The 17,020-nt window shown below is 43.5% G+C and overlaps 1 protein-coding gene across 1 annotated transcript in view; it reads left to right on the forward strand.

Moving 5' to 3' along the window:
• Positions 1-4,057: 4,057 nt before the first annotated feature.
• Cyb5b (cytochrome b5 type B) overlaps positions 4,058-17,020 on the forward strand; it is a 42,562-nt gene continuing 29,599 nt past the window's right edge. The window contains exon 1 of the mRNA XM_006974144.4: positions 4,058-4,319. Coding sequence (XP_006974206.1) covers positions 4,158-4,319 — 162 coding nt within the window. The 5' untranslated portion in view covers positions 4,058-4,157. The remainder of the gene's footprint in view (positions 4,320-17,020) is intronic.

The following is a 17,020-nucleotide window of genomic DNA, read 5'->3' on the forward strand; positions in this document are numbered from 1 at the left end:
CACTCCAGGGCCTCACGTCCCACACAGTCCGTGTGCAGTGTTGTCACATAATCTGCATGCAGCGTGATCACGTAGCTACATAAGCCCATATACGCATGCGCAAGGTGACCTATAAAAGCAGGCTCCACCTGCTCCCTGCTCTCCAGGGGAGCGTGTACCCCCACCCCACCCCACCCCCACCCCGCACCTTTGTTTTCCGCAGGCCTACCCACCTCCACTCTTTCTCTTCCCTAACGAAAACTCTTATCGTGGGTTCCGTTGTACCTCATGTTTTCTCGAGCCTGATAGGTAAATAATGTCGACAAACGAATAACAGTTTCTTTGATTTTTTTTTTCTTTTGTTCAGAGCTGGAAGTTGAACCCAGGGCCTCAGGCGTGCTAATCAAGCATCTTATTTTTACATCCTCAGCTGCCAGAGTTTGTTTCTTGTTGCTGGTGACACACACATTTAACCCTAGTATTTGGGAAATGGAGGTAGGTAGATTAGGAATTAGGGTCACCCTTTGCTGCAAGGTGCAAAAATTTACAAAGTAGGATTTCAGCTGATTATGACAAAGCTAATACCTGGAAGAAGCCAAGGGCCTTCCAGAGGTCAAGCTCAGGCTCAAGGAGTCTTGGTGATATTTGGCTTTTGATTATCAGCCGTTTTCTGCTATGAGTTTCTTGTGTGCTGTTGTAGCTTTTCCATCATTTACTGGGCACCATTTCCCCTCTACTAAAGGAATATTTGGATAACCTTGTGCGCTGACAGGTATGTACAGCCAGAACCCCAGTTCAAGCCTCCCTGTAATTATCGTCATTGGCAGCATCCGGACAGGTCCATCCCCCAGAGGAGGAAAGTACCTTATCAGAGTTACACCTCTGTACTCTCTAAGAACAGAATTAAGCGTCCAGACTACCTGTTTGAGAAGGTCTGGAGGCTGTGCCAATTAAGCTTAACTTCCTCCTTTCCCAAATCTTACCTCTAGTTCCAGATCTCCCTTTAACTATCACCAGAGGCATCTAGCTGTACTCAGGTTGCCTAGCGACTGAACATACCTTCCCCCACCCTGCAGAAAAAATAACAGATAGCTTGGACAGATGGGAGGCACAGGAAAAAACAAGGCAGTTTTATTTTCTCCCATTGACCTAGGAACTTACAGATTCTTAACATTTTCTACCAAACACGTTTAAGTTTATAGTTGAGCACATAAGACCCCTCTTCTTAGATATTGCCCGAATTTAGCCTTTAGTTAATTCATTTCCCCATTGGTCACTTCCCTTTGGGGTTGCAAATGATAATGAATGGTTATTGCCCCTCTATGTGATTCTTATCACCCCTCCATTTGACCCTGGAAGCCTGGCTTTGCACTGCCAAGGGATTACTGCTTGCAAGTGTATATACCGGGACTTCCAGGGCACTGGAGGACAGAGAAGAGAAAAGAGAATGGAAGAAGTAGATGGGTAAGAACTTGAGAGGAACAAACTGAGATGGGAAAGAACTAGACTGAAGGGCTAGAAGAGAGGACTAGAGGAACGAGATGGAAGATGAGGAAGAGCCAGATTGGGAAGAACAAGATGAGGAAGAACAAGATGAGAGAGAAGGAGATGGGAGAGGAGCTGATGTGGGAAAGAACTAGATGGATGAGAATCTAGAAGAGGCAGAACTAAGATGAAGGGATTAAGATAGAACCTAGAGGGGACAGCAGATAAATGTATAGAGAAATTGGGCAAGAAAGGAGCTAAAAATGAGAGCAGAGTATAAGCTTGTAGAGAGAGAACTGGCACAGAATAATGAAGTGTATGAACTAAGGAGTTTTGTGTACATAGATTCATTTCTTTTCATCAAAGATTAATTATCAGCTGGTTGTAGATTCTTCCCGGACCCTGGGAGGGGACTATTGAGGGGCTTGACCCCACAGTCCCCGATAACCCTTGACTACATGGTCAGTTTGAGGCCAGTCTGGGCTACATAAGATCTTGAGCCCCCCCCCAAAAAAAAACAAAAAAACAAAACAAAAAAAAAAACCAACAACAACAAAAAATCCCAAAACAAATAAACAAACAAAACCCCCAAAACCAAAATAAAAAAAAAAATAGGGGCCAGAGAGCTGCAGACAGATGGCTGAGCTTGTAAAAGTGCTTACTTTACCATCAAGCTTGAGGATTTGAGTTTGATCTTTGCATGGCAGGAGAGAACTGACTACTACAAGTTGTCCTCTGACCTCCACAGGCACGCACCCTCAAATAAGTAAATAAAAGTATTTTTTTAAAGCGAAAAGGGAAAAACACAACAGGGGCTCAGAGGGTAAGAGCTCTTGCTGAGCAAATGTGAGGTCTTAAGTTCAAGTCCCCACACCCCCACTAACAGGCAGACAGGCCCCCAGGGCCCCTGTAATTCCGGTTCTGGGGTGGTGATGGTAGAGACAGGCAGGTCCTGGGAGCTTGCTGGCCACCCAGGATAGCTGAAAACAGCCGGCTCCAGGTTCAGTGAGAGACCTTCTCTCAACGGAGTAAGTACGGGAATGGTAGAGGAAGACATGTGACAAGCTCCTCCAGCCTCCTCGTACACATACGTGTGTACACACACATTTGGAAACCACATACCCACACAAAATAAGAAAAATAAAATTAAAACACGACAAAGACCTTGCCTCTTAGTTCTCCTTCAAACCCTATTATAAAACTTGTAGTAAGTTTTCAGAAAAAAAAAAATCCCTGAAATGAATCAAAATGTTTGAATTTAGTGGTTGTGGAAGGTCCTAAGAATCATCAGGGTTTGCTCTCATAGAGACACGTCTAGGAGGGGGAACCTGAAGTGAAGAAATGCCTCCCTTGGGTTGGCCTGTGGGCATGTCTACAGGGCATTTTCTCAATTGCTAGTTGATGTAGGGGGACCCATGCTACTGTGGGCTGGAACATCTCTAGGCATGTGGGCCTGGGCTATACAGGAAAGGTAGTCCAACAAGGCCAGCCTGAAAGCAAGCCAGCAAGCAGCAGGTCCTCTGTGGTCTGTGCTTCAGTCCCGTCCTTGAGTTCCTGCCCTACCTGGTTACCCTGGATGATGGCTTATAACCTGTGAGCCAAGGAAACCTTTTCCTCCCCAGGCTAGTTTTGGTCAGTATTTTATGACAGCCGTCAGGGCAAACTACAACACATAGTTTGTGTAATTAGGGAAGATGGGAAGTGGACGTGGCACATGAGGATGCACACTGTGGATCTCTGTGAGCTCCAGGCCAGCCAGGCTTTCACAGGGACGTATGTCTCAAAATGAATAGGCAAATAAGTAAAATATTAGTGAAAGAGATCGCAAGTTGCTTACGGAAAGTCCAGAGTGGCAGGCTGTGGAAGTAACACGATGAAAACATTTTAGGGCGATCAGCCTATTAGTTTTAACGGCAATTAAAGATAAGAGGCTCACAACTCTGAACATTAACTTGGAATTCTGAACTACCTAGACTTCTAGCAGGGGTCATCTGAAGTTAAGTCCCATGTTAGGTCGTTTAGAAACTAAAACAGTGCAGACAAGCCCTGATCACGGAAGGATTCTATTAGAGATCATTTTGTCAGCAGTGGAGGAAACCTGGGGTGTCTACCTTTGCCCCCAAGTACTACGTCCTTGTGCATAGAGCCCTGCTGGCCAACGACAGCTGCACTTGACCCAGCGACTGCTATGTGCTCAGACCTTCCTTTACACACTCCCATTTAGTGAGCCAAGTGTCTCCACAAGGAAGGGAGAGGTCATCACGCCCATTTTTATCGCAGAGCCATTTGGAGCCTAAGGGGAACCAGAGTCCCAAAGCTGTAACCCCGGGACTGCAGTTCTGGTCGCGAAGATGGAGCTTCCGGTGACTCGGGGGACGCAGGGTGGCGGGAAGGGAAAAGGGACGTTGGAGCCCCGGCTCTCTTCTTTTAGGACCTTGCAAGCCCTTGGGCCCGGAGAAGAGCAGCCTCTCCCGAGGTGACACCTGTCACCCGGCAACGTTTAGGCGCGGGTCCAAAAATCACGGTATCTGATTGGCAAGGTTGGAGGGGCTGGACGGCGCTGATTGGCTAGCCGGACGTCGGACCAGGCTTCACCCGGTTACGGAAGCCGACGAGGGTCGAGCGCGGGCCGGGCCTGAAGGAAGTTAGCGGCAGAACCTCCCCAGGTCGCGGTGGCGAGGGACTCGGACCCCATGGCGACCCCAGAGGCCAGCGGCAGCGGCGGGAACGGCGAGGGCAGCGACCCCTCCGTCACCTACTTCCGGCTGGAGGAGGTGGCGAAGCGAAACTCCGCGGAGGAGACGTGGATGGTGATCCACGGGCGAGTCTACGATATCACCCGCTTCCTCAGCGAGGTGCGGGCCCGGGAGGCGGGAGGCGGCCGCGTGCTGCTGCTGGGGTGAGGGGTGGAGGCCACGCGCAGCCGCGGGGACCGCGACCCTCAGAGGGACCTCCTGCGAGGTCTCAGCCTCCGGTGACGGCGGCGTGCCCATGCAAGTGCATGGAGCGCTTGCAGTAGGCTAGATCACACCCCGAACCATCACCCCGTTTTCCATAAAGAGAAACTGAGGCTCGCAGAAGCCGAGACCTCTCAAGGTCACACACTCAACGACCTAATCCATTGGAACCCGTTTCAGAACTGCTCCTTTATGGAAAGTATGCCTTAGGAAGCCATGCCCTTGGGGCTTTTATTTTCTTGAGGAGAAGCCGAGTTTTTGTTTTTGTTTTTTTAAGTTAAAAACATTAAATTATGTATCTGTACGAGGGCTTGTGCATCTGCGTTTCGGTACCTGCAGAGGCCTGAGGTCAGAACCCCAGGGGCTGGAGTTACTGGAGGTTGTGAGCCCCTGAGGTGGACTCTGGGTACTGAACGTGGATCCTCTGAGAGAGCACTTTGTGCTCTTAACCAATGAGCACTCTCTCCAGCGGAGCCCAGATTCCTCCCACCCCTGTTACTGATTAAGCAGTTGATTTTTGTTGTTGTTAAAGACAAGGTCTCATTGTGTATCCTTGTCTGTCCTGAGAGTCTATGTAGATCAAGCTGGCCTCAAGTTCAGGGAGATCTGCCTGCCTCTGCTTCCTGAAAGCTGGGGTTAAAGGATGGCCTGATTTTTAAAAATATTTTCTTTCCCTAATTTTTTTTTGGGGGGCGGCGGTTTCGAGACAGGGTTTCTCTGTGTGGCCCTGGCTATCCTGAAACTCACTCTGTAGACCAGGCTGGCCTCGAACTCACAGAGATCTGCCTGCCTCTGCCTCCTGAGTGCTGGGATTAAAGGTGTGCACCACTGCCACCAGACTTCCTCTCCAGTTTTGAGTTCACCTAGAAGCCATGATTTTTCCCATTTTGCCATTGACTATATAGTCCCTCACTCTGTTTTTCCTTTTTAAAACTTTTGAAGGTACTGGGGATTGAACCTGGGTCTTGGCCATATTAGGCAAGTGTTCTACCGTTAAGCTAAATCTCTGATCCCTTCAAACCTTTTTCTTAGCTCTCTTCAGATAAAAATCTCATTACACAAGATCTCTTTGAGACGGTTGTGCAACAGATATTTATATATATATTTTTTCTCCTGAGACAGGGCCTGATGTGTCCCATGCTGGCTTTTGTCTTAGCCTCCTGTGTAGACCTTGAACTTGGAATCCTCCTGTGTGTGCCATGCTGGGGATGCAGTCCTTCCTGCTTGTCAGGCACTCTTGTCAACCGAGTTACACCTCTGGCCTTAGGTTTGACAGGTGTTCAGCCATACCATCACCTCTGTCTGAGGAAGCAGCACTTTCAGTCCCCTGAAGTGTATCCTCTTGTTCCTCTGCTGTCCTTCTTAACATCAGGGAACCAGTGACGAGCAGTCACCAAAGATTAGTCTGAAGCTTTGACTTGTGTGATCATTTTATTTTGTTGTAGGATGATACCCTTATGGTTGATATCTGATAATACAGCTTGGTTCTGAGGACAGTTAATTTCTTTTTTTGTGTGTGAGATACTGCATCCGAAGGCCTTGCACATACCAGGCAAACTCTACCTTTGAACTGCTTTCCCAGAGCCACACCTTCCCTTCAGGGTCTCAATATGAAGTTTTGCAAAGAGAGGACATTACGCTAATGGATTTTTTTTCTGGTAGACAATGAACAAAATTCAAGAATTTGGTAATTTCTTACATTTGTATAGTAGACAATTACTACCCCCCACCCTCAAGGCTGGGAAAGGAACTCAGGACCCTCACAAATGCTAGGCAAGTGAAGTATTCTATCCCTGAATGTCATTGCTTGTTTGAGACAGGATTTTGCTCTGCAGCCCAGGTGAGGCACTAAACTCTTTGGAGTCCTTCTGCCTCAGTCTCCTGAGAGCTGGGATGGCCAGTCTGCCACCACATCTGACTCTCAGGTTTCTTCCTTTTTAAACCTTTTAAAATGGTTCTTCAGAGAGAACCCAGGGCCTTAGCTGAATGCAGGGTGAGCACTGTACCCCTGAGCCATACCTCCACACCCAGCCCAATTTGTTTTGCTTGTTATTTTGAGATAGGATCTTATATAACCTTGAACTCCTCATTCTCCTGTCTCTACCTCCCCAGTACTGGAATTAATGATAGCCATGTAACACCACTCCTGACCAGGCCTCTTTTCTTTTTTCCTTTTCTTTTTTTTTTTTGACATGGCATCTCTCTGTGTAGCCCTGGCAATCCTGAAACACACTATGTAGTCCAGGCTGACCTCAAACTCACAGACATCTGCCTGCCTCTGCCTCCTGAGTGCTGGGATGAAAGGTACCCCAGCTTAATTTTTAAAAAAAACAACTAGTTGAGAGTGACATGATAGGGATACTAGAAACAGTTTCTGTGAGGTTATGATCATATAATTATCTGATGAGTGACAGAGTCGGGCTTAGAAGATCCCTTGATTTCTTTTGTCCACATAGTATCACTTTAAATCCCAGTCTTAACGATGTCTTCTGGTATTTGCCTTCTAATACATTTTCTGTTAAAGTATAGTCCATAATATGGAGGCAGTCCACTTTTTACTTCAAGTTTTGTGGTTTTAATTTTCCCAGAATTTATTGATTGAGCATAGACAGTGAATTTGGAAGGGCCCAGGTAAGGAAAGGTTAGCAGCCTATTTCACCATGCACTGATGTAGCCAGAGACAGCATCTGGTAGGCAAGGCTTCCCTTGAAGCTTGAGATACAGATCTTTTTCTGCAGTTAGCTGTTTCTTTGTTGTCTTTTTTTTTTTTTTTTTTTTTTTAAGACAGGGTCTTACCTGTATTCCAGGGTGGCTTTATGGTACTCAGACTGGCCTTGAATTTGTGACAATCCTCTTGTGTCAGCTTCCTGAGTGCTGAGATGACACGCTTGAACTATCATGCTTATGTTGCAGTTAGCTGTTCCTGGTTAACCTGTTCCATAATCTCTATCCCTGTTTTGTTCATTCCAAGCTTATTCATTCAACTACTTAGGCAAACAGTAAACCTTTGCTTGGTGTCAGATACTGTTTTAGGTACTAAGGATACAGGAGTGAAGAAACAAACACCTGTGCCATCTGGAGTCCACAGTGCCTGGGAAGCAGACAGTAAACAGAGTGAATGGATTGTATTCCATGGTTGGATGTAGATAGGTGCTAAGATGAAAGAGAATGGTGTGGTGTGTGTATGTGGTGAGAATAAAGGTGAGGGGCTGACAGTTCGGTAGAGAGGCCAGAGAAAGTGTCATGCAGCTGACCCATGAAGACCAGGAGTGAAGTGAGAGAGCTAGTCAGGAGCATGTCCACAGGGAGAGCATTCCTGGGGGAGGGCACAAGAGCCCCTGAGGTAGAAATATGTCTGGTGTGTTTGGAGACAGTCAGTGAGGCTACAGCGGCTGGATAGACAGTCAGAATGGTTAGAGGGCCAAACATGTTCCAGCTTTGTTGGTCTTAGGATGGAGTTTGATTCTTGTTCTGAGATGGAAAATCATTCAAGAAGAAGCATGATATAGCCGGGCGGTGGTGGCGCACGCCTTTAATCCCAGCACTCGGGAGGCAGAGGCAGGCGGATCTCTGTGAGTTCGAGGCCAGCCTGGGCTACCAAGTGAGTTCCAGGAAAGGCGCAAAGCTACACAGGGAAACCCTGTCTCGAAAAACCAAAAAAAAAAAAAAAAAAAGAAGCATGATATAATGCAATTTAATGTTTAATTGGGTCATTCTGACAGCTCTTTTGAGAAAGCAGTGATGGAGGACAAAGGTAGAATTGAGGAACATAGTTAAGGAAGATGCTGTAATTAAGGCAAGGACTAGTGGCTTGGACCAGAATAGTGGTGACAGGGGTGATAAGAAGTACATGCTGGCTAGGCGGTGGTGGCGCACACCTTTGACCCCAGCACTCGGGAGGCAGAGGCAGGTGGATCTCTGTGAGTTCAAGGCCAGCCTGGTCTACAGGGTGAGTTCCAGGAAAGACTCCAAAGCCACACAGAGGAATCCTGTCTCAAAAAACCAAAAAAAAGAAAGAAAGAGAGAGAGAGAGAGAGAGAGAGAGAGAGAGAGAGAGAGAGAAGAAAAAGAAAAAGAAAAAGAAAAAGAAAAAGAAAAAGAAAAAGAAAAAGAAAAAGAAAAAGAAAAAGAAGGATAGTATAGATAGAGAACTATGCAGAAGCCAGGAAATCTGGCTTGGTAGGTAACTCACACTAGGTGCCTGTGAGACTAGATGGTGGATCCCCTTGAACTAGAGTTACAGCAGTGCAGTTAAGAGCCACCTGGTGTGGGTGCTGGGAACCAAACTTGAATCCTCTGTAAGCACTTACAACCAGTCTCTGAGCCATCTCCTCAGTCCCTGCAGTGCTTGTTTTTTTTTTTTGTTTGTTTGTTTTGTTTTTGTTTTTGTTTTTGTTTTTGAGACAGGTTCTCACTGTCTTGGCTGATCTGAAACTCACTGTGTAGATCAGGCTGGCCTTGAACTCACAGAAATCCTCCTTTCTCTGCCCCCCTCAATGCTAGGATTAAAGCTATGCACCACCAGCCTGGCCCCTGCATTTTTTTTTAAACCTGTGTATCTGTGTTAGTTACTGTTCTGTTGCTGTGAAAAGACACCATGACTAAGGATACTTATAAAAGAAAGTCTTTAATTGGAGGTTTGCTTACAGTTTCAGAGGGTTAGTCCATGAACATCATGACAAGGAGGAATGATGTAGGAATAGTAGCTGATCCACAAACTGCAGAGAGAGAGAGAGAGAGAGAGAGAGAGAGAGAGAGAGAGAGAGAGAGAGAGAGAGAGAGAGAGAGAGAGAGAGAGAAAAGAAAGAAAGAAAGAAAGAAAGAAAGAAAGAAAAAGAAAGCGAGCCTGGGCCTAGTGTAGGCTTTCAAACCTCAAAGCCCACTCCCAGTCACACACTTCCTACACAAGGACACATCTGCTCCAACAAGGCTATACCTCCTAATCCTTCCCAAACAGTTCCACTAACTGGCAACCAAGCATGAGTTCAAATATATGAGTCAGGGGGCATTCTCCTTGGAATCCCACAGACTCTCAAGGACTTTTCCATGTCAGTACCTGAAATATTCTTCATTATTGTTGGATAGGACTGTAGCTAGAATTTTCCTGCCTGGGCCACAGTCAGGACAAATCTCTGTCACCCGCCAGTCCCACAGCCGCTCAGACCCAAACAAGTAAACACAGAGACTTATATTGCTTACAAACTGTATGGCCATGGCAGGCTTCTTGCTAACTGTTCTTATATCTTAAATTAATCAATTTCTATAAATCTATACCTTGCCATGTGGCTGTGGCTTACTGGCATCTTCACATGCTGCTTGACATGGCAGCAGCTGGCAATGTTTCCTTCTACCTTCCTGTTCTTTCTTTTCTCCTCTCTGTTAGTCCTGCCTATACTTCCTGCCTAGCCACTGGCCAATCAGTGTTTTATTTATTGAACAATCAGAGTAATTTGACATACAGACCATCCCACAGCATAGGACTTGTAGATAACCTGATTAATTTAGGCAGTTTCCTATTGATAAACATTTGGGGTATATCAGTATATAGTTCCCCTCTAACCCCAAGTCACTTTTATTGACATCTTATATATAGGCAATGAAGTGTACGGATATTGGACATAGAGTTAAATAAGTTTGGGCAAATGTTACATTTGTGACCACCATTAAAATGAAGAAGAATATTCACTAGAATACCACTTCTAGTGTAGCCATTGATCTGATTTCTAACATAGAATAGTGTATATGTCTCTCACTTCTTTTATCTATTTTCTGTTTTTTTTTTCTTTGTATGGATATGCTATTTATTCACCTGTTGGTTAACTTTTGGGTAGTTCTAGTTTTTGACTGTTATGACTAAAGCTGTTATGAACTTTCGTGTACAAATCTCATTGTAGACATAAACTTCCATTTTTATAATAACCTAGTAGTAAAATTGGTAAAAGTGAAATGATATATCTGTAAATTTTTAGGCAGTGGTCCGTGCTTCTCTCAGAGTTCACATCATTTTGTACTCACACCAGCATATGAGTCCTTTAAAATCTGCTTGTCTTCACTGACACATTGTGTTTGTTAGTCATTTTACTTTCAGCTATTCTGGTGGGTAAGCAGTGACTTAACAATACCTTTGGTATTGTTTCATTGGCTTTATGACCATCTTTTTGTAAGATATCTTTTCAGTCTTGCATACTTTTTTTTTCACTGTTGTTTTGTTTTGTTTAAGTAAGTAGCACTATAAAGACCCTTCCTTGTCTGTAAAATGGAGCTAGTAGTACCTTCTTCATAGGGTGGTTTTGACCAGTAATTTAAATGGGAAACATAAAGACTTAGTATCCATCATAGAGCTTAGTAACTTAGGGATTTTTGCAAATAATGTAGAACTGTGTTGTTCCCAGCAACACTTATTTATCGCTGGGGAGATCAAACTTGGGACTTCCCATATTCCAGCCACATCTTTGCAATGCTATGTGACAGATGCTTTGAATAGTTAAAGGTGACTTAGATGCCTAGGAGTAGCAGGAAGGAGCTGGCAGTAGTTACTGTCATATGTGGGAGACAGTGGCTTTGCCTGAAGGAAGGCAGAGAATACAGTCTCTGTTTGGTATAATCTCTAAACACTCATGAGAATTGCTAAACCTGAATTTGAGACTAGGGTAGTTTGGTGACCTTGTCAGGTTACACCCTTTGGCATCAGGCTTGTTTCCTAGGCAACGCCCCTCTTCCCAGGCTCACTCTCATCCCAAGCAAATGCCATCATTTCCTTCCGTCACTCCCTAGCTCTGTTATCTTTCTTTTCCCTGCCACACTTTAATCTTCTGTTTGGCTTTGGTGATATAATGTATTTGGCTAGAGATTGTGTTTTATCACCTAGCCTAATTTTTGCAGCTTCCTCAAGCTGATCTTTCTCAGTTCCATTTTCCAAGTCAGGTGGTGTCTAGTAGAGTTCCGTTGTCACATTTTCACTGCATCAGTATGGAATTTCCATCCACACACAACTTGAGTCGTTTTTTTCCAGCTAGAATTTTATACTGTAATTGTCATTCCTTACACTCTCTTGTCAGTCATTAGTCCTGTTCTTTCCATGGACTTAATAATCTGGAATACATTTCCATTAGTAATCTGTTCTTTCTTTTCTCTTCTCAAGCATAGGTTTTTTTTTTCTGTCCTCTGGCAGTAGTATGTAGTAAACTAATTGAATTTAAGACTACTGCTCCCTACCACATAGTCTTTGGATGGTGGAATTGACTAAGATCCTTCATAAGAAGATAGGACAAAGTTTTCTCATAACTGTACAGTATTTTATTTGGTTATTTTTGCTTGAGTGAGTAAAAATATATAGGCCACACAGTCAGTTGTTTCTTCTCCTTTGTTAGTTTATATGGTAACTTACATGTGCTTTAAATGCAAGCTGTCTGTGGTCTCACTTATCTGAAATCCCTGTACCTATTACGTTGAATTGGGAAAATCTTGAGTTTGAGGACTGCCTGAGCTACAAAACTTCCAAACTAAATACACAAGAGATTTGTATGTAAAGTGGGTGATAAGAAAGTGGGCATTGTGTATTGTATAATACCAGGTTTTACTTAATCCAAGTCAGTGGGAGTCTTACTTGTTTTGGGGTAGAGTTTGAATTGAGGACCTTGGGCTTACCAGGCAATACTCTGTGATTGAACTCTATCTCAAGCCCTGTGTATGTGATTTGTTCAGATTTATTTTTAATTTTGTGTGTGTATGTGTATCTGTGCACTTGAGTGCAGGAGCCTGTAGAGGCTAGAATAGGGTGTTGGGTCTCTTGGAACTGTAGTCATAGTGCCCATTGTCCTCCTTAAGAGCGGTAAGTGCTCTTAACTGGAGACATCTCTCCAGCTCCTTATGACTTTTGCTGTTATTGATATGTTTTGTTGTGTTTTTGCTATGCTAGGAATCAAATCTTCTGCATGTTTGATAATCATGTTGCCACTTCCCAGGCCAAGGAAGAATCACACCCCCCCAACCCCTGAGACAGGGTTTCTCTGTGTAGTTTTGGTGCCTGTCCTGGAATTTGCTCTATAGACCAGGCTGGCCTCAAACTCACAGAGATCCGCCAACCTCTGCCTCCCGAGTGCTGGGATTAAAGGCGTGTGTGCCACCACCGCCTGGCCGAGGAAGAAATTTTTTATTGTCCAGTAGACTTAATTAGTATAGACACCCAGTCTAGATTATTGAGGATAACCCTGCACTCTTGTCCTGTTTGACTGTGGTTTAGACAAAAGCAAATTTGGCGCTTATGTTAATTGTTGGTATGTAAATTAAACTCTGTTTTATAACAGTAAGTGGTGTATATGTATATTTATACATGTGTCTATACATACATATATATATATATATCAAACTATCTTTACCTTTTTTACTTTTGTTGTGTTAAGGATTGTCCCATCTATACACTTAGCTCTCCTCTTTTTCCTTTTTTGTTTTTGTTTGTTGGTTGGTTGGTTTTTTGAGACGGGGTTTTTTGTTTTATTCATTCATTCATTCATTCATTCATTCATTCATTCATTCATTCATTCATTTTCTGAGACAGAGTTTCTCTGTGTAACAGCTCTGGCTGTCCTGGAACTCACTTTGTAGACTAGGCTGGCCTTGAACTCACAGAGATCTACCTGCCTCCACCTCCTGAGTGCTAGAATTAAAGGTGTGCACCATCACCGCCAGGCTGAGACAGGGTTTCTCTGGGTAGCCCTGGCTGTCCTGGAACTTGTAGACCAGGTTGGCCTCAAACTCAGGGATCTGCCTGCCTCTGCTTCCTGAGTGCTGGGAGTTGAGTGCCACCCCGACCCTGGCTTTAGCTCTCCATTTTAACCATTTTTACCTGTACAATTCAATGGCTTTCATTTCATTTACAGTATTGTGTAGCTATCACCACAATCTATTTCCAAAACTTTTTATCACTTTGAACAGAAACTCTATAAGCGTTAAGTAACAACTCTCCATTCTACTCCCCAAATTCATGGTAATCTCCAATTGTGTTTATGAATCATTCTGTTTTATATAAGTTGAATCATATAATGCCTTTTGTGCTTGTCTTTCTTAACTTACTATATGCTTTTTAATTTATATATTTACTTGTGTGTGGGTGGGTGCGGGGGTGAGCCATACTACAGTGTATATGTGAAGGTCAGAGGAGAACTTTCCGGAGTCTTTTCCTTTCTTCCACCTTTCTGGTGATCAGACTCAGGTCGCTAAGTTTGGCAGCAAGGACCATCACCTACTCATCATTGATGAGCCATCTCTTCAATCCTTTACTCTTTGAATGAAAAACATTCTTATTCCAAATTTTTAACCATTTTAAGTATATTGTTTGGCATTAAGTACATTCACATATTTTTTTGCAGCTATCACCACCATCCATCTTCAGAGCTTCCTCATTCCAAATTCAAACTGTACCTATTAAGCAACAAATCCCAATTCCCTGATGTTCCCAGCCTCAGCAGTTCACTGTTCTGATTTCTGTTTCTATTAATTTTATCCATAGAAATGGGATCATGTAAGTCAGCTGTGGTGGTTCATGCCTATGATCCCAGTATTCAGGAGGCTGAGGCAGGAGGATTACTGTAAGTTCAAGGCCAGCCTGGAGTTCTTTGGTTTTAATTGAACTTAGGTAGTAATTCTTCTAGATGCTATTAAGTAGAATTCCTTCCTTCTTTTCTTTCTTTTTTCTTCCTTTGTTTCATTCCTTTTTTTTATTTTTTTTGGATGGGGGGGTGGAGGTGGGGGTGGGGGGGATTATTCATTGTTGGTTCATGGAAACATTCCCCCCCCCAGCTTGTTCCCCAAAACCTTGCTGACTTAGTTTGTGAGCTGTTAATACTTTTCTTGAAGATTCTTTGAGCTCTTCTGTTTCTCTCTTTCTCTTATTTTTTTCTTCCTTTCGTTCTTCTTATTTGGATTTCTATTTATTTGTCTAAGTGTCTTGGCTAGAACTTTAAGTACAGTACTGAACAGCAGTCCCGAGAACTGGCATCTGATCTTGTTACTGATTAAGAAACAGTCTTTCACTTTTGAGTATTCTTTTGTATGTTTTTCATAAGTGCTCTATATCATATTGCTGAAATTTCCTTCTTTCTAGTTTTCTAAGATTTTTGTCAGGGTATTGAACTTTGTCAAATGCTTTCTCTGTCTCTAGATGACTGGGTTGTTTTCCCCTTTCAATTAATGTGATGTGGTTCATTGATACATTTTATTTTTCTTTAGAAATTTTATTATGATTAAACATTTTATTTATTTAAAATGTTTGTGCACATGTACTTGCTGTAACACACATGCAAAAGTCAGCAGACGACTTTGAGGAATCTGTTCTCTCCTACCATGTGGGTCACGGGAAATGAAATCAGGTCATTAGGGTTGGTAACAAGTCCTTTTACCTTATGAGCCATCTGAGCCATCTTGAGGGTCCTCTACCTTGTGTTGAGACTGTCACCGAACTGAGTCCTCATGTCCGCTTCCCCTACTCCTGGATTATAAGCACCCGCCACTGTGCTGAGCTTTGCACATGGGTGAGTCCTTATGCTTGTGTGGAAAGCACTTTACTGACTGAGCAATCTCCCCAGCCCACACTGATGGTAAAAAAATATCAACCCAGAAAGTTGGGTGTGGTGATGAACACCTGTAAACCCAGCACTGGGGTGGGGCAGAGGCAGGCAGAGGCAGGCAGGTCTCTGTGAGTTCTAGGCCAGCCTGGTCTACAGAGTTCACAACAGCCCAGGCTATGTAGAGAGACTCTGCCTCGAAAAACAAAACAAACAAAAGAAATTCACTGTTTTAAAAAATAATTCTTTTGTTGCTATTTATATTTATTTATTTTAAAGTTTGTTTGTTTTTGTAATTTCATACATGAGTACACTATATCATTTCTATCCTTCATCTCTCCCCTCTAACTCCTCCCATGTCCTCCTTTAGTGTTGCTCACGTGTACATGTGTTTAGGACTGATGCTTGGGATTGGATAGCTTCTCAGGAGGCTCCTCCCTGGAGAAAAATGGATTCTTTTCTCAGCAGCCAATCACGTGTAGCTCTTCATCTAGGAGTGAGGCTTGTGAAGGTTCCCTATTCATGTTGGCATAGGACTTAGCTTAGGCAACCATGTTGTTCAGATTTCATGTGTGCAGAGTCCCTGTCTAGCAGCAGGTATCCTGGGCCTCAGGCTCTTACATTCTTTGTGTCCCCCTTCTAGGATGTTCCTTAGGTGTAGGGTTGTTCAATCCAGGTATTTCTGACCTATTAGCATTAGCATTATTTGCCTATAGTCACGTGCAAGGATTGAAAGTTGAGCTTTTGGCTGGGCGGTGGTGGTGCAGACCTTTAATCCCAGCACTCAGAGGCAGGCAGATCTCTGTGAGTTTGAGGCTAATCTGGTATACAAAGAGAGTTCCAGGACATCCAGAGCTTTCATACAGAGAAACCTTGTCTTGAAAAACAAACAGACAAACAAACAAAACCCACCTCTGCCCCCTAAGAAAAACAAAAAAATGTTGAGCTTTTGATATTGAACTGCCTTCATTGGCTTTCCTGGGCACAGGGTGAATAAACCTTTTGTTTTGGATATCCCATTGCAAGCTTGAAAGTGTTAAGAGCTTTAAATGCCACAGGTCATGTATGGGGCAAATAGTGAGTAATAAAAAATCCTGTATCTGTCTTAAGCCTTGCCTTGGTTTGCTCTTGAGCTGAATAGGTTATTACACAATTTGTGGCTCCCCACAGAAGATCATCGTTTTTACTCAGAAAGGCTGAGAACAATTTATCCTGCTCTCTCTAAGGTGAAACCTGGTTTTCTTTCTTGACTCAACAAGTAAAGGAGTGAGGATGGAGCTGTAAAGAAGAGCATTTTGTTTGATTTTTGGGACAGGGAATCATTATAGTCCTGGCTGTCCTGAAACTCACGGTTTAGACAGGCTGGCCTTGAGTTCATGGAGATCCACCTGCCTCGCCTCCCTAGTTCTGGGATGTTTGTTTTATAAAGAGACAGTCTCAAGTCTCAGTGTTACCTAATACCCCAGCTTGTCTTGAAAGGCTAAGCTCAAGCAATAATCTTCCTGCCTCAGTCTCATGAGAAAGCCCAGACTACAATGTATTGTATGTAACCCTAGCTGATCTCAAACTTACTGTGAGGATGACTTTGAACTCCAGGTCCTGCTTTCACATCACAAGTGTCAGTATTGCATGTTTTTCCATTGTGTTCAGTTACCAGAGCCTTTTTTTAAAAAAATAAACACTGAATGTCTCCTATATAATTGTTGAATACTATGTAGTGTATTGTTTGCCTTCGTGATTGGATGGCCAACTGGAAAGTGGTTTCCTGTCACTGTCTGTGAGAGAGTATCATACTGTTTATCACTAGTCCCAAAAAGCTAAAAATTTGGTGTATGTTTTTTACTGAGTGCATATCAACTTTTCAGTACTGTAAAGACCAAAATGTAAGGCAAACCCTGAGTCACAGTTGCTCTCTACACAAAGAGGTGGGAATGAAAATACTTCACTATTCAAATCACTTGGGCTGATAAGATGGCTGAATGGGTAAAGGTACTATAAATAAATCTCTTCCTAAGCAGGACATAATGGTGCATGCCT

This window comes from Peromyscus maniculatus, chromosome 5 (genome assembly GCF_049852395.1).
Source record: "Peromyscus maniculatus bairdii isolate BWxNUB_F1_BW_parent chromosome 5, HU_Pman_BW_mat_3.1, whole genome shotgun sequence".
NCBI classification, from domain to species: Eukaryota; Metazoa; Chordata; class Mammalia; order Rodentia; family Cricetidae; genus Peromyscus; species Peromyscus maniculatus.